Raw genomic sequence first — 18,416 nt, forward strand, 5'->3', positions numbered from 1 at the left:
ACTCGGAAGAGACTGTTAGTGTCAGTAGGATCGTAGCGCTAGCCCCGCAATTGTCCTGTACGGTTAACGGTTGGCTGCGAAGTCTGTGTATAGTAAACAGAACGTCAAGTTCCGAATCGGAATGTAGCACCAAGGCTTTGCTTTTTAGATAGAAGAAGAATTCGTTCTACAATGTTAAAGCTCCATTTATTTTAAGTAACTTTGTAAAAAAAAGTTTTTCTCTATTTTTGAAAACAACCAACATATATTGAAAAAACACATTTTGCGCTCTTACTTTTTTATTTCAAATTTTATCTCAAAACTGTCTTTGATCGACTTTTAGAGCTTTGTAAGTGAAACAATTTACAATGCTGACATCGTAAATATCTCAATTTTACACCAAGTTATTAATATTTTTCATAGAAAAATATGCGTTTTTCATTTGTATGTCATTCTTTTTGGGGCAAACATAAAAAATATCGCTTGGTCTCATTTTGAAGGGCATACTTGACTCCATGAAGGGAGGAATTTATGCATTCTAGAGCGGGATATTTTGCGTTACACCATTAACGGATGCTCCTCTAAGGTACATCTCTTCGATTACACAAACGCCTGCTAGGATACCATTAAGATTGCCGCAATTCATGTAGAAGCGCTTTCGTGCGTGGACAAAATCCAATATCTTGCAATTTTGAAAATGCTGTATCTCTGGAACGCTACATTTTTTTTTGCTGATAAGTGATTCCTATGTAAAATCGTCTGCTAAACACATTGGCGTGGTCAAAATCAAAATCGAAGCGGGGGTATTTTGAGGAAATTGCAAATTTAGTTTTGAATCGAAAAATATGTAATGTTGGCAACACTGCAGAAAAAAATTGATCACGTAGTTTGATTCAACATCTAAAACCCTTCAAAATGATATGTCAATATCACCCGAGCTTATCAGGGTCCCGAGATATTCACAAAATAAAAAAGGTGTTTTGCTAAATTCGCAAAAAGTGGTGGCAGTCCCATTGGCCAAGGGGTCCACCAATCGGTACAACACTTTGTACTTATAAGTTTCGGCTCAAAATACATCGACTCACAAATTTTGGTCGAAATCGGAGAAGGTCGATGCATTTCCTCGGACACTTGACATGGAATGACCCAAAAAAAACACCCAGATTTATGTTTTTGTATTTTTTTCTTATAACTAGGAATAAATAATTTGATCAAAAAAGATTGAAAATCGATCAACTGGTTCAAAAGTTATGATTTTTTTTTTTAAATTAAATACATCGAATATAGTCGTTTTTCATGGCCACCCTATTTCGAAGTTGGTCACGCAAAGTGCTTAAATTGTGCTCAAAATCGCGGGGATGCATCTATGTTGAAAATAATCAAACCAGTATTGTTTCGTTGGGTTGTTAAGGGGACTAGCTTCGAAATAGGGTGACCATAAAAACGGCGGATATATTTTATTTCGAAAAATTCATAACTTTTGAACCAGTTGATCGATTTTCGATCTTTTTAAGTCAAATTAAAGGTAATTACTTCTAGTTATAAGAAAAAAATACCAAAAAGGAAATGTGGGTGCTATTATATGCATAATGTATAAAATTATTGAAATTTTCGTCTTGTTTTTAAATTGAATTTACTCAAATTTAAAAAATAATATATTTTTAAAAATTCCTCTATTTATAGAGTCAAGTATGCCCTTCAAAATTAAACCAAGTGGTATTAAAAAATTACATACAAATGAAAAACGCATATTTTTCTATGAAAAATATTGATAACTTGGTGTAAAATTGAGATATTTACGATGTCAGCATTGAAAATTGTTTCTCTTACAAAGCTCTAAAAGTCGTTCAAAGACAGTTTTGAGATGAAACTTGAAATAAAAAAGTTGGAGCGCAAAATGTATTTTTTCAATATAAAACGGTTGTTTTCAAAAATAGAGAAAAACTGTTTGTTACGAAGTTACTTAAAATGAATGGAGCTTTAACACTGTAGAACCAATTTTTTTTCTATCTACAAAGATAAAAAAGTTAGATACTTGATTGCATCGAAAATGTTGGTCACCCTAATTTCTGATTTTTCAATAAGCGCTTTATCATATGTAACAACTTTGTAGAAGAAAGTTTTCTCTAAAATGTTGCTATAGAGCTCTAGACCCAAATTTCCCCCTAAATTTGGTTTCTGGACCATTGTGCACTGGTTGGTGTACTTACGAGTTAAAAGCATGTTGGATATTAGACAATTCCTCAATTATTTTGGATATTACAAAAATATTCCCCTACAAATACATTTTTTGACAATCGGCTCCCGTACGGATGTTGTTTGTGGTGTTTACTATCACGAAAAATTGTTTATATGCAGTACTGCTCATCTCGTGTTCGTTGAGAATTTAAACGGCGTGAAACCGGAATTTTACATTTAATGACAAAAACTACCAGTTTAGGTCCCTTGTGGTCTTTGTCGATGAGAAAGAGAAAAACTGCAAAGCATATTGATGGTTCCCTTTTTTAAGTATTTTTGCCTTGGCTTTTGCAAAAACGAATGTTCAAAATTCCTGAATTATTTACAGCAAAGACAATCAGTATTAACATACAGTCGATTCTCCATATTTTAAAATCTCTTCCAATCTCGACAAGTTTAGTGCTTTTTTATGCAAGACTTTGGTTTATTTATTTTGGCTGAACAATATTGTACTTGTTGAGTTTTTGATAAAGTGTTTCGTTAATGTAGATGAAAAAGCTGAAAAAGTTTAGGTAATGCTAAAGTCAACTTCTCCAAGATCAAGTGAAATCGAAGCTAGAAGAATTACTTGCAAGCGAGGTTCAAGGAGGTACCCTACTCTGGAAGCTCGAATTTTCGTGATTTTTTCCCGGATGTTCAGAGTAATGTTAGGTGCTTGAGTATTTTGGCTATTGGGATATATTTGAAGATGTATTTTGCATGTCGTGGATGCAAATGTAGTGAGCATTACGTTATTGGTAGCTTATGGATTCAATGATGGCAATTTCGGTCACGGGTTTCTTTAAAACACGTTTTACTATGTCAAAGCCGACGTTTCAAGGTTATATTTCATCGTCCTCAGGGCAACTACGATTAACTGTTTACAATTTACAAAAAATAGTCACACGAAATAAGTTATTACATACACAACTTACAAACAAAACAAACGAGTTCTCGTCAAAAGTTTGTGCATTCGGGTAAAATTGCTTTGGTTTAACTATACTACACTGTGAATGTACAGGATGTTAAATATGTAAAATATTAATTATTTTGTGTCTTTTCAAATTTAAAAGACCAACGGATGAGCTACACTTACACAGTGGTGCTTATTACGGGAGTCACTTCACGGTGAAATCAGAGTGAAGTGAATAAAATCCTATCACGGGACTCACGTAAGTGAGAAAAACGTCGCAAAGTGAAATCTGCCGCGGAATCTGGGTTATTATGAATGTTATGTCAGTAAAGTGAGAACGGGAAAAGCGACGATTCGCGTAGAATTATTTCACGACCATTTTGAACGGAGGAATGATTCCACGAAGATGCCACAAGTCTTAAAGTTGATTGATTTGTGATCTAATGGTAAATATTGGATTTATTCTTCAGTAACGAAAGGAATTAGAATTTGATCCGTGCCTTAAAGCGGTCAAATTTTCATTTTTTTGCCCGATTAAAAAAATGCAAACTAGTTCAGGAAATTTTCGATACCGAAAAAAACATTTTTTTTATGCCGAATGTTTTAGAAATGCAGAACACGTCAAGATCTGGTGATATCTAAAAAAACGGAAAAAACGACTTTCTGGGACTTAGAGATTTTTGAGCTCATTTCACTTGTCCTATTCTCAATTTCACTTCACTGTCAATCTCACTCCACGGAGGTGATTTTTGTCACCTCACTTAAGGTGGAATCGGGAATAGGTCTGAAAAAGTGAAGTGAGCGTGAGAGTGAAATATATTTCCCCGTGAAGTGACTCCCGTATTAAGCACCAGTATCTTCCAACACACATCACACACGAATGAAGCCGTCGGGAAATGCTGCGTCAAAAACGGAGAGAAATAGTGTTGCAAGACAGAGATAGAGTGTGCTAAAGACTGTTCTAGTAGTCTGCATCAACATATGTGAGAGATCGTAGCGTGCCGGAGTAAGCGATGCTTAAATTGTTCGTGTCCGTTCTATAATTTATTGCGGATCTGTCACGTGCGCTGTAACACATTTCTAACACCTGTAATGCTTGAATCCTGTCATCAGTAGTTAAAATTCTGGTATTTTTTTTTCTTCATCTATAGTTTATTTGACACGGCACAAATACAATTCAATGTTTAACGGCGCCAATTATATCTGGTAGCTTACTTTCTAAAGTATCTTAATAACTAATAGCAAATTTTTTATCCTCGCTGCCGACTACGAGCTGAAACTAAATCTAACTTAAAGCTAGAATATTTTGCATTAAAAGCACAGGTTTGCTCTTTGATGGTTTTCATTGCCATAGGAAAGCAGCATATTAAATTTGTTCCGCTGCTAGGCCAAGATATTACGGACTGGCATATTGGGTTGTTTCCATCGGGCCTTGAGAGTATCGTGCGGGTCTGATTGCTGTTTCCGGATCCGGGGTCTTAACGTGTTCTTGTCGTTTGGTTGGATGTAGGCGGAAGGGGATAGGACTAAACTGGGGCGTGGATGGATTTCGGGAAAACGTATATAAGGGACATGTAGGATAGGTCACGGCTCGCCAAGACATCACGAACAGGAACAGCCGGCTGCCTACCTTCGGCCTGCAGGGAAGCTATTAATCTAGACCTGGCGTCACGGTGTACAGGGCATGACCAAACAACGTGCTCTATGTCGTGATAACCTTCACCACAGGCACAGATACCACTCTCCCCGAGCCCAACATGACGGAGATGCGCGTCAAATCTATAGTGATTGGACATAAGCCGGGACATCACGCAAATGAAATCCCGACTTACATCCAACCCCTTGAACCACGGGTTCGTCGATACCTTGGGGATTATGGAATGTAACCACCTTCCCAGTTCCCCCTTGGTCCAAGAATTTTGCCAACTGATGATCGTATTCTGACGTGCAAATGCGAAAAATTCATAAAAGGCAATTGGTCTTTCATAAATATCACCGTTTGTTGCGCCCACCTTAGCCAAAGAGTCCGCTTTCTCATTACCCGGTATCGAGCAGTGAGAAGGGACCCACGCTAAGGTAATCTGAGTAGATTTTTCGAATAAAGCACTCAGATGTTCCCGTATTTTCCCCAGGAAATACGGCGAGTGCTTAACATCTTTCATCGATCGGAGAGCCTCAATGGAACTGAGACTGTCCGTAAAGATGAAATAATGGTCCCTGAGCATTTTTTCGATAATCCCTAGGGTGTACTGAATTGCAGCTAATTCTGCGACGTAAACAGAAGCAGGATTATCGAGCTTATGGGAGACGGTTAAATTGTTATTTAAGATACCGAAGCCAGTGGACCCATCAAGAAGTGATCCGTCAGTGTAGAACATATTGTCGCAGTTGATGTTTCGATATTTATTGGAAAAAATTTTAGGGATCTGCTGCACGTGTAAATGATCCGGGATTCCACGAGTTTCTTCTATCATGGCTGTATCGAAAAACACAGTAGAACCAGGAGTATTTGATAAGTCGACACGATTTGGACTATTAGAAGAAGGGTTAAAATATTGGGACATGTGATTGAAATACAATGTCATAAAACGGGTTTGAGAATTAAGTTCGATTAACCTTTCGAAATTTTCAATTCCGGGACGGTTCAAGACCTCACATTTGATTAGAATACGAGAAGACAGGCTCCAGAAGCGGTTTTTCAATGGTAGTACTCCAGCTAAGATCTCCAAACTCATCGTATGGGTCGATTGCATGCAACCCAAGGCGATACGCAAACAACGATATTGTATTCGCTCCAGTTTGATCAAATGTGTGTTTGCTGCGGAGCGGAAGCAGAAACACCCGTACTCAATAACAGACGGTATCGTTGTTTGGTAAAGCCTTATAAGGTCTCCTGGGTGGGCTCCCCACCATTGTCCGGTTATTGTACGAAGAAAATTCACCCTTTGTTGACAATTTTCATCAGATACCTCACGTGACAACCCCAGGTGCCTTTAGAGTCGAACCAGACTCCAAGATACTTGTGTACCAAAACCTGAGAAATCGTTTTACCCATTAATTGTGTTAAAGCTGGGCAAGTTCATGCTTCCTAGAAAAAACTACTATCTCAGCCTTCTCCGGAGAGAATCCGATACCTAGCTGTCAAGCCCAAGCAGACAAATTGTCCAAGGTATCTTGCAATGGTCCTTGCAAATCGGCAGCTTTGGCTCCTGTAACAGAGATTACACTGTCGTCTGCAAGTTGTCTTATCGTGCATGAATTTGCCAGACATTCGTCGATGTCATTTACATAAAAGTTGTAAAGAAGGGGGCTTAAACATGAGCCCTGGGGAAGACCCATGTAGCTAATGCGAAAAGTTGCCAAATCGCCGTGCGTAAAATGCATGTGCTTTTCGGACAACATATTGTGCAAAAAATTGTTCAAAATTGGAGAAAATCCTTGTCGGTGAAGTTTACCCTAAAGAATGTCAATAGAAACGGAATCAAAAGCCCCCTTTATGTCCAAGAACGCAGACGCCATTTGTTCTTTGCAAGCATACGCCAGCTGAATATCTGTTGAAAGCAGCGCAAGACAATCATTCGTCCCTTTGGCACGGCGGAAGCCAAATTGAGTATCCGATAGTAGGCCATTTGATTCGACCCAATGGTCTAAACGACGGAGTATCATTTTTTCCATCAATTTCCGGATACAGGATAGCATTGCAATCAGCCTATAAGAGTTGTGATCAGAAGCTGGTTTTCCTGGTTTTTGGATGGCGATCACCTTCACTTGCCTCCAATCCTGCGGTACAATGTTTTGCTCCAGGAACTTATTGAACAAGTTCAACAAGCGCCTCTTGGCATTGCTCAGGAACAGAGTCCGGACATACTTTCCTGGCAAAATCAAATATCCACCGACTTGAAGACTCCTCGCTTTCGTTGACCGTTACGCGATTCCGCATTCTTCGGGCTGTGTTCCAAAGAGTGCTCATCGATGTCTCCCTCGACGTCTCGTTCACGAATCGACGCCAAAATCCGCGTTTCTTTGCTTTAGCCAAACTTTTAAGCTTGGTATCAAGCTTCGAGTACCGTAAATAGTCGCCAGGTATACCTCCCTTATGGAAGGCCAAGGACGCATCGGATCTTTGCGTGTAGACATCGGAGCACTCTTGGTCCCACCACGGAGTGGGAGGCCGTTCTTTGATCGTTACGCCGGGATATTTCTTTGTTTGGGCTTGCAACGCGGCGTCGAGAATCAAGCACGCGAGGAGGTTGTACTCTTCAAGTGGTGGATGATGTTGAATCGACTCGACCGCTTTTGAAATCATTTCCTCGTATAACTTCCGATCGATATTCCGTGTGAGGTCATACGGAATGTCAATTGGTCGCATGCGAGTTGACCCGTTTGTAATTGAAATAAGAATAGGCAGATAGTCGCTACCGTGAGGATCGAGGATTACCTTCCATGTGCAATCCAACCGTAGCGACATCGAACATAAGGATAGATCCAAAGCGCTTGGCGCGCTGGAGGTTTCGGGATACGTGTCATTTCACCGTTGTTTAAAATAGTCATGTCGAAGTCATCGCAAAGGTTATAGATTAAAGAGGAGCGGTTATCATTGTAAGGGGAACCCCAAGCCACACCATGAGAGTTGAAGTCTCCCAAAATCAAACGTGGGGCTGGAAGAAGTTCTATTAAATCAAAGGGCAGCCGTTGCCCAACCAGTGCTCTAGGAGGAATATATATTGAGGCAATACAAAGCTCTTTACCTTGTATTGTCATGTATTGTCATTGGATCGGGTACATTGAAATTTTCAAAAATCCAGTCCACAATGTCAGAAAATTTCACTAATCCAGAGTTTGTTTCATCAACTGGATGTGCAAAAGGAACAACTGGGGTTTAAGATGTTTTTCATGGCAGTGCTGGGAACTCCTTCTGGGACTTTAAATTTGCAAGCCCAGGAGGAGTTCGCTTCGGTTTTTCCGCAGCACTGTTTGGTTTGTTCGTAATTTTCATTACACTTTGGGAAATCTTAGTACCTTCACGGGGAAGTTTAGGAGAAGAAACATTTTTCCTCTTCCTAGACTCCCCAGGATTGTCATAAGATGTTCCCGCTGATGAATCGTCAGAATCGGTTTCATCAGAGGACAACAGATCAAAGGGGTTCGATGTTATGGGAGAAGTGGTCACGGTCTTCTTCAGCATCTCAGCATAAGATCGCTTTGAACGCTCCTTAAGTGGCCGCTTGATTTTATCTCTGCGCTGCATGTACACCGGGCATGTGGAGAGCTCATGCTGGATTTCCCCACAGTGAATACATTTTTCAGCATTAACACTGCAAGAATCTTCCGCATGAGTCTCCCCACACTTGCTACATCGTGCCTTATTGCAGCAGTAGGCGGCTGTGTGGCCTAACTGCTTGCAAGTGGTGCAATTCATAACACGGGGTACATACAATCGCACAGGCAGACGAACCCGGTCGATCGAGACGTGGCTAGGGAGTGCAGATCCGGCAAACGTAACGCGAAACGAGTCTGACGGAGTGTAAACTTTTTTATCGCCGACGAGAGACATGGACCGCAATTGCTTACAATCCAAATTCTTCGCCTGTGTTTCGGTATTTTTGAAGCAACTGGTTGCGCTTTTTAGGATACACTCGACAGACAGACTCGAATCGGTTATGACACCGTCGATCTCCACGTCTCGTGCGGGTATGTAAACGCGATACTCTCGTGTGAAGAGCTCAGAGCCAGCGATAGCATTGGCCTGTGCCAGATCACTGACCACGACACGGAGCTTGTTAGGTCGGACCTTGGAAATTTCGGTCACGGCCTTGTACCCCTTCGTCAGGTCTTTAGAAATTTGCAGTATGTTTAATCGCTTTGAATTCACTCCTGCCTTTGGACGAAAATAAACAGTATAGCTGCCCTGTTGAGATCCGTCCGGGTAAAGCCTGGGGCGAGGGGGGACTGGAGAATGAACAGGGGAGGGGGTAACAGAAGGGTCAGGTTCAGGGGGGTTCGGGGATGGTGGTACGGGAGGCGAGGAATCTATATCCATCGCGCTAAATGTAGCGCACTAGCGCACTAGCGCCGACAAGAACACGTACCTATTTACTTCTTCCTTCCAGCAGTGGTTGTCCGATCGTTCGAAGCTGCACCCAAAGCAGCCAGCAGCACCAGTACAGCAGCACCAATACAGCCACCAGCAGTGAGCCGGGTGTGAGATCACTCAGCACAGCGACACGACTCGACTGTCAACTGATGGCCTTGAATTAGAAAGATCTATTCACTGTGCACAGATCAAAACTGCAGCTGGTATTTTGCACCAATACAGCCAAAGTTGCGAGCCGGGTACAGAACGTAGCGACACAACTCACAATCTAGTTGGCCTTTAGCGCGAATGATACACTCTTTTGTTTGGCTATTCGTACACACGGACCGGATTGTAATAGAACGACCACTTTGCACGTCCGTTTCTGTCGAGTGTTCGACGCGGAATGAAAATTCTGGTATTGGCATGGGCGCAACAACGGGGGGCTAGGGGGGGCTGAAGCCCCCCCTAGAATTTCCCAGAGAATGATTGTATTCAATATATATACATTCCATACGAATTATCAGAGCATCAAAACCAACACAAATTGAGATGTCGTCATTCATTGGCTAAGAACTAGTTCTGCACCCAGGATCGATTATCAACCCTTGCTCTCTTACCCACCTTACCAGTCAGACGAGAGCTTTAGTAACTCGTGCTGTATCAAGAAGTCGCCAGTTTACTCGGCTTTGGGCTGTGTTTCACCAGTTCCCCAGACGTCTCATCACTCGCAAGTCTCTTTCAATCTGGTCGAGCAATCATGCACGCTGCGCCCCTTAATTTCTTGTGCCGGTAGGGTTGCTAAAGAGAAGTGATTTCACTTGGTTGTCGTCCGGCATTCTTACGATGTGACCGGCCCACCGCAACCTATTGTCTTTCGCCAGGTGTGCAATGGGGTTCTCTCCAAGCAGCGCTTGTAGCTCATGGTTCATGCGCTGTAGCCATTATCCGCCGTCCGCTTGTGCTCCACCGTAGATAGTCACCTTCTGTTCGCCGATAGGCACCTTCTGTTCGAAAATATCAAAAGGACTTCCGTAGAGGACTACCGGTTATCAGGGTTTTGTAGTTTTTTGTATCGAAGTGGTCATGTCCGATCATCACCGTGATTGGTGCGTACGTTTGTAATGTCTGAGGAGAACGGGCCGTCGTTGAGAACGTGGTCAATTTGTTTTGATGTACGTTGGTCGAGGTAAGAAGGGACTTTGGACTGCTAATCCGCGGGCAGCTGTGAAGTTGGTGCATAGCAGGCTGTGCGGGCCGATAACCGGCTTATATAAGTCTATCCTTCCGTTCATGTCCCCAACGATGATCTTGATATCTCTACGCGAGCAGCTATCGTAGAGTTTCTCCAGCTGTGCGTAGAACGCTTTTTTCCCTGCATCAGGTCTTCCTTCGTGAGAAACATTGAGAAAAGTGTAGTTGTGGAACCGGCCTATAATTTTCAACAAACCCAACCTGTCGCTGATTGCCTGCCGCTTTGGTGGTACTGTGCCTTGCGGCCACAAATCCACCGTACCTTCTCTCCTTTCAGGCGAAGCTCCTGGAGCGCAACGATGTCGAAGTGGCGGGGTTCTAGCTGATCCAGCAGAATCCGGTTGACGGGTCGTTAAGCGATCTACTGTTACATGTACTGAGCTTCTAATCGTCGTCCTTATTTCGTCGGCTGGGTCATTGCCGATTGTTCCGGTTCGTTTTGAATTCTTGATTCTCCGTAGTATGTTTATTTTAGTACGCTGCCTTACTAGGGCTGCGATGCCTAGTCTCGCGGCGAAGCTGCCGCCATGGATGTAGCTGGCGAGACACCGCATTTCATAGTTCAACCGTCCGGTCCGGATCAGTCGCTGTTTAAGCCGCCCCTAGCCTCTCTAAGGAGAACAACTACCCCACCGGTTTTTCCTTGGTTGCTCGTATCCCAGTCGGTACCACGTGGAGGTAGGAATAGAGCATTATGCCTTGAACCTCACTGGGGTCTATTTTATTCTAAATAGTACGGGTGAACTGTTAAAAAGCACTGCCCAGCCGTTTACCAAATCTAGCTCTCCTCAATATCGAATCATTGTTGCTGAAAGAGCTTGGCGTTGACGATGTGTTCAAGATATTCAGTACATCTTCGGAGATTCTATCCCGAAGGGATTTTTTCTGCTCTCACGATACAATTTTAAGCGTCATTAAAAAAGCATATTCAAACTCTTTTCTCTCTTTTTCAAAATGACATACATGAAAACTAGCCCCCCCTAGAAATTTTCCTTAGTTGCGCCCATGGGTATTGGCTATATTGAAACTGTGGTTCTCTTCTATCGCATGCTTCATTTACGCCCCCCTTTTTTAAACTCATCTTCCCTTCCCTCCCTCACAGTGCTAGAATGTGTGTGTGTGCGTGTGTGTCTGTGTGTGTGTGTTTTTTTTAAGGTGGCGAAATCTGCAAACAGACACCTGAGAAGAGAACTCAGGGTGTGGGGATGAGACTAGGGGAGAGATGCTGGGGTAGTTACACTTCCCCAGACACCTACTGATCCCTGTCCCGACCTACTAAAATCCCTCCAGTCTCCAGCCCCGGTCTTTCCGGAACGACGGTTAAGTATTACGTCGGGAAGTGGCTTTTGCGTGATGCACCCTCTCTACTCTTATAACCTCCTAGCTAACTACCTGGAGACTGGCAATTAGCTACCACTGGCGTGTTGGTGGTTGCTCCGCCACACACGTTGCAGTTCCAGGACAATTTGAGAGGCGGCCGCTCAGACGCGTTCCAGATGTCCGGGTCGTCGCACATCCTGCCAAGCCGACGATCACAACCCCTACAGGAAACTTTAGTTCCAACATTCCGTCATACATGACGTTCCACAACACCGGACCCAGGATGGAACCTTGCGGAGCCCCTGCGGTGATTGGAACGCACTTCTGACCCTCCTCTGTGTTGTAAACCAGTACTCGATTCTGGAAGTAGTTTTCCAGTATCTTGTACGGCGACACCGGTACATGGATCCTCCTGAGCGCAAGCGCTATGGAGTCCCAATTGGCGCGTCGAGCGTGACGATTGCGCAATAGCGTATTCCCCTTCTCTTGCGCTGGAGTGCTATCTCCGCCGTCTTGGTGACGGAGTCGATAGCATCCAGCGTGGACCTGCCCTTCCAGAAGTCGAACTGGTTGCTTGCCAGACCGTTTACACCCTCTGTGTACCTCACCAGTCTGTTGAGGATAATCCTCTCAAGTACCTTGCCCGCCGTGTCTAGCAGGCAGATAGGCCTATATGCCGATGCGTAACCTGGTGGTTCCCCAGCCTTCGGCAGTAGGACCAATCTCTGCCGCTTCCACCTATCCGGAAAGAGGCAGTCATCCAGGCACCTCTGCATGACTACTCGAAACAGCCCAGGGGCCGTTTTTATCACCAGCCTGATTGCCAGGTTAGGGATACCATCCGGTCCCGGTGCCTTGCTCACCTTTAGAGAGTTGGCGATCACGATGAGTTCCTCATTCGTAACCCTTGCCTGCTGCTGAACCTCGACACGGCTGTCGTCGTCCACGGATTGGATGCTCGGCAAGTTGGCCGACCATCCCTGGTCTGTGTCTGAGATACTGGAACGTCGGACGTGAGACTCGACCGCCGGATGCCAAGGACTTGGCTCGTGGCGCGGAAAGAGTCCCTCGATGATTCGCTCCAGCATCGCTGGTGATCGCTCTGCAGGCGCCAGCGCGCCTTTGGTCTTGGCCATTACGATCCTGTAGGCGTCACCGCACGGGTTCGTATTGCCACTCGCGCATAGCCTAGCGAAAAAGGCCCTTTTGCTGGCCTTAATCGCACTTTTTAGCGTCGATCTGGCAGAACTGAATGCTGCGCGGCGCTCTGTCCTCTGTTCGTCAGTTCGCGCACGCTGCATCCTCCGTCTCACACGGAGGCACGCACTGCGAAGGTCCGCTATCTCATCAGTCCAGCAGTAGACCGGTGGCTTCCTATTCCTAGGTGAGCGAGTCCTAGGCATGGTGGCGCCGCACGCCCGAGATAGCATAGGAACTAGTTGGTCAGGCCTCGGGCGAAGCCGCCTGCCCTCCTCGCGCTCTCGTCTCATTGCCTCTTCAAATACCTCGGCATCGAAATGCGATGTCTTCCACCCGTGGGCGAACGGAGTGTTGGCCCTTCTCGTCGCTTGCCGCCTCTCGTTCAGTTGCCTCACCCTTACGCCCGTGGTTTCGTAGCCGGCTTGCCGGCTGGGCACCTGGGGCCTCCCATAAAGTGTTTGGCGTCCCGTTTCCCGGTACACACCATACACTTGGGAGGCTCCCCACAGTCCTTCGCTTTATGACCTGCACTACCGCAACGCCTGCATAGATGGGTCCTGTCGGGCCCCTTGCAGGTCCAGGACTTATGTCCTCCCTCGAAGCACCAGAAGCAAACGTCCGGAGGTTGAAGTATACCCAGGGGGCATACTGACCAGCCGATCTTTAGCTTACCTTCCTTCAGTGCCAGGTTCACGTCCACCGACGATAACCGGAAGGTGGCCACTTGGGTTCCCGCTGGACCCTTCCGGAGGCGGATTGACTCAGTGGCCACCTCCACCCCGCACTTCTCATTGATGGTTTGCGCAATGTCGCACCCCTCGGTGATTTCATCCAGGTTTTTAAGCTGGAGAGTCACCTCCGAAGTGAGTGCCCGAACTTGCACATCCTTGCCGAGACCTGCTCGGCTACCGCCTTGTAGGAAGCGCCCTTGTTTAACGCATCCTTTCGGAGCTCAAGGGTCATCTCACCGGTGCGAGATCGGCGGATGCTCCGCACATCTGCCCCCAATTCCTTAAGCTGGGATTCGCCCCTCATCTTTTTCAATACCTCCGAGTACTCAGACCCGTCAGTCTTGAGGATGAGGGCGTCCCCCTGCTCTTGGCCTTCTTGGCCCTTAGCGGTCGTTTCTTCGCCGCTCCGTCTTGGCGTATTCTACCTTCCTGGCGCCCTTTTCCTACCACGGTAACCCAGGGGTTTCCCGCAGTAGCCGCTCCGGTCGGCCCTTGTGCCTGTTGGTGTGCTGTCCCGCGTGGATAGCGCCACCAACCGCTTTTTCACATTTTCGGGGGCCGCTTCCTCCGGGGACTGCCGCGTTCGCTTATTGGTCTGCCGCGTGGAGCAGATCGCTGCGAACGTGGGGGCATCAGTCTGAACCCCTTTGGATTCAGTTGCCCTTTTCTTCTCCACCTCCTTTTCGGCCGCTTCGGCCCGCGCTACGAGTTCGGCGTACTCCTGTTGAGCTTTGTCAATGATGGCCCGAAGCAGGGAAGGCTCTGCTTCAGGTCCCTGGCGATATTGCTCCTATTTGCCGTGAACTCGATGATCGCATCGAGCTATTCGGACAGCGCTGCCACCCTTGGCCGCTTGTCCCTACTCTCTTCGATGGCCTTGACAAGCAAGGGACCGTCGACCGTTATATCCGGTGTGGAGACTGGCGTGTTAACCTTTCCACCACCGGATTTTACTGCATCCGTCTCCGCCTTCTTCTGCGGAGACCGCTGGATGCCACCTCTCACAAAGGGATTTGGTAGTCCCTCCCCGCTCGTTGCTTGTTTTTTGTTGGTAGGATTCATTTCAATTGGGTCCCCCTTCCAGCCGCTATCCTTGTCCACAGAGGAGAAGTCGCTTGTATGGTCCCATGGTAGTGTATGCCGAAGCAGTGAGGCCATGGGTAAGGGAGGTCACCATAGCATCTTATGAGCACTATGACGCCCCCGCCCGCGTAAGTCAGGAAAGGGGCATCTTGCCCTAGGACTAGTCCCCCCCATCTGATACTTCTCTGCCTGATTCCCACCAGGCAATGGACGCGAAACGTACTGGAAGGCCTGCCAGGTTCTACGGGACGGAGACCCCTGCACCGGGTACCATCTCGCCGTTTCAAGCCGCTGTCACGCGACTTTACTAAGGGAGCTCGATGCAGGTGCAAGCCCTTGGTCGTGGTTCCGTATCAAAGTCCGACTCGAATCCGTTTCGTTCGCTGCCAGTTGCCATAATTGGGACCCTACTGGTGTCAGCCCCAATGAGCAGGGGAGTGCATTTAGTTGATGGGAGCGGCACTACTCGCTCCGTCACCACCCCTAGGTAATCTCCCGCTGCTGGTCCGGGGCTGTTGGGTACTGTCAGCGGTCACCCTCGTATTACGTGACCTCGGCGGTCGCCACGCGCCGACCCGTGGTGGCATGCTGCTCTGCACACTCTGTGTGTGTGTGTGTGTGTGTGTGTGTGTGTGTGTGTGTGTGTGTGTGTCTGTGTGTCTGTGTGTCTGTGTGTATTTGTGTGTGTGTATTTGTCTGTATTTGTGTGTGTTTGTGTGTGTTTGTGTGTGTGTGTGTGTGTGTGTGAGTGTGTGAGCGTGTGTGTGTGTACGTATGTGGGTGTTCGTGTGTGTGTACGTTCGTGTGTGTGTATGTGTTTGAGAGACCAATCTATAGACTATAATAAATTTTGTACAAGGTATTATCGGGGTTTTCCTCGCACTTTGTGTGTTTGTGTTTGTACCTGTTTGTATGCGTGAGTTCAAGAATGTCGGTGTAAATACTTCATGAATTTCGGTCCAACCTATTATTAATTACAGTAAATATTTGGTCAGAATGTACGTGCAATGTTTGAACAGAGCAACATAAACACTAATACTCCCTAGGTGACTTCTAGCTGTAACTGTTGAACGCGATCAGATATCAGAAAAAAATTGACACAACATTCCTGAGTGTATCCCATAAATTCAAGCAGAATTTCTCCGAGATTTTGCACTTTGCAGAGTAGGGTGTTCCCTAAAGGGGTTATATACCTTTTTAGTTTTCAAAAAATCGAAAAGTTTTTTGACGTAGGACTACGTCTAACCGCAGTATATCGAGATACATTCTGAGGAAACTGAAAACCAAGGTGTAACGTCGGTATGAAAGATTTCAAACGGTAATACTGATGTAACCACATGATGGATTACAATGATCAATATGTCGTTAGATTGATAAAATAATGGACATTTTTTTTATTCATGATTGTTGTATGAGAGTTCGACTGTTGGGAATTGTACGATGTTTGGTTATAATTTCGGCTGAGCAGTCTTGAATAAGTAGAACGATCTGGTTTTTTACTGTCCGACGTTTCGTCACTGATCAGTGACATCTTCAGGGGAAACTGTTGGTGTTTATTAGCGATTAGTGTCTGTTTTAATTCTTAAATTTGTTAACAATTGATAAGAGTTTATCTAGTTGTCTGTGGTTGAGTTGTCTGTGACTTACATAATTCTTGTTCGTTCCTTGTCTGGATGCTTTTTAGAGCTTATCGTCAACATTAATTGGGGCGATTCGGGGTACATTCTACAATATTGGTGTTCATAAAAGTCTATGGTACAATTTTTCTCTTATAAATATTTTGAACAAACTTACAAATCTCTTTGCTGTGGACCTATTGCGATGGCGGATGGTAACGTTATGGGGAGTAGTTGTGATTCGGGGGGGTAGGAAATCTGTGTTACTTGTGGTGAGATTCGAAAGACAGGGACAGAGAAGGAACTAGTTGGCTGGTGCATTGGTATTTGGTATGAGACTCGACAGCACAGCTGCGTAAGCTGTGTTGAGTCCATCGAGATCGACTCGCTTGTTGACAGTATTGGGCGTGTTGTGTATATGACACATTTCTAAGAATGGTAGAATATGGGTGCGGTTGCTATGGTCGATAATAGTGGTTCGACTGAAGTCAAAGCTGTGTTTGTGTTGTATACAGTGGTTAATGAGTGCCGTTTTCTCCTTTAACTCGTCCAGCTCTCGTTTTGTGTTAGTGCTGGCACTGAGTATCTGCTGTAGCTTGTTTACGTTAGATTTGTGTCCTGCTAATCGCATATTAAGTCTGTTCTGAGTCATTCCGATGTAGCAACTGTTGCAGTCGCTACAGGGAATTTTGTAAATAATGTGGCTGTGTTCTTCTTTTGTTTTTAGATCTTTGACTACCGTGTGTAATTGGGAAACCGTGTTGTGCTGTCTGCTGCTGATAGTGATGTGTGCATAGTCGGGAGTTAATATCTTCTTGAGTCTTTCAGTGAGTTTTGGGACATAAGTTACTGATCGATATGTTGGCTGTTGTGACTGTGATGTTGCTGCTTTTGTGCTTACTTGGTGCGGTATCGGCTGGCTCGTTTCACCTTCGGTGGCTGATGCTTCGTTGGATGATTGGCTCGGAGTAGTATGCTGTTGTGTGGTGCTATGCTGTATGTTGAGTAGATGTGTTGGCTGGTTTGCTGTTTCTCCTGTGGTTGATGCTTCGTTGGATGGTTGATTCGGAGTGGTATGCTGAGGGCTGATGCTATGTTGTATGCTGATTGGTTGCTGTGGTGTTATGTGGGCGAGTTGATTCGTTGGTGGCTGGGTGACGATTGGATCTTCACGTTTGGTGTTGTTTTTCTGTGCTCTATGTTGCAGTAGTCGACTGATTAAGGTTTTTGGGTAGCTGTTTTGTTGAAGTAGTTTATAGATGATTGCTTTTTGTTCTTTGTAGGTGCTTGTTGTGGAGAATGTTGTTACTCTGTTGATGAAGTTGCAGGCTGTATTGATTTTATATTTCAGTTGGTGGAACGAATTGTAGTTCAACATCCTTCCAGATGCGATTGGCTTTGCGTACCATTCTGTTGTTAATGTTTGGTCATCTTTCCTTACTATCCTCAGGTCTAAAAATGGTAGGTGTTGGTTTTGCTCAGTCTCCAGGGTGAACTGTATTCTTTTTTCCTGGCTGTTGAACACATTCAGCACGATTTGGCTCGAATTTTCCGGTATGGCTAGAATCAGATCGTCTACGTATTTTTTAATAAACGGAACACGGAAGGGGAGTGAGTTTATTGCGCTTTCTATCACTGAGTCCAATACTATATCGGCGAGAATTGGTGAGATGTACACACGAGATCCTCGCACAAAACAGTCCGTACCTGAATAAACTGAACCGTGTTGTAGTAAAGTTCCAAAAAGCTTTGCTTAACATTGAAATAAAACAAACGTTTCACAACATTAAAAAGCTTTTGCAGTACATAAACCAATCGAGAACCAAACTAGACAAAACAGTTGATCAACAAACGTTACAAAAATTTTTCATCACTCAAGAAACAGCGTATCGCAAGATTCTCAACAGTCGATTGGAATCAACGAACAAAAAACTGCACAAAACGTTTTCCAAAATACAGCCTGAAGTTGCTACTCTGAAAAGAAATAGCGGAGCCATACTTAACGCAACCAACATCCAAATTCCCGACGA

General features: G+C 45.0%; 1 protein-coding gene across 2 annotated transcripts; it reads right to left on the reverse strand.

The window, feature by feature from the left end:
* Positions 1-16,200: 16,200 nt before the first annotated feature.
* On the reverse strand, positions 16,201-17,783 carry LOC129723878 (uncharacterized). 2 transcript variants are annotated; one of them, XM_055678349.1, is made up of 2 exons: positions 16,418-17,783; positions 16,201-16,313 (listed from the first exon to the last, which is right to left on the reverse strand). In XM_055678349.1, the coding sequence occupies exon 1, from the start codon at positions 17,762-17,764 to the stop codon at positions 16,691-16,693; it is 1,074 nt and encodes a 357-aa protein (XP_055534324.1). In that variant the 5' UTR covers positions 17,765-17,783; the 3' UTR covers positions 16,201-16,313; positions 16,418-16,690. The 2 variants fall into 2 exon arrangements, with proteins under 2 accessions (XP_055534324.1, XP_055534326.1); XM_055678351.1 differs by having other exon boundaries at positions 16,235-16,495; positions 16,565-17,783.
* Positions 17,784-18,416: the final 633 nt, after the last annotated feature.

Source organism: Wyeomyia smithii, chromosome 2, assembly GCF_029784165.1.
Source record: "Wyeomyia smithii strain HCP4-BCI-WySm-NY-G18 chromosome 2, ASM2978416v1, whole genome shotgun sequence".
Lineage (NCBI taxonomy): Eukaryota > Metazoa > Arthropoda > Insecta > Diptera > Culicidae > Wyeomyia > Wyeomyia smithii.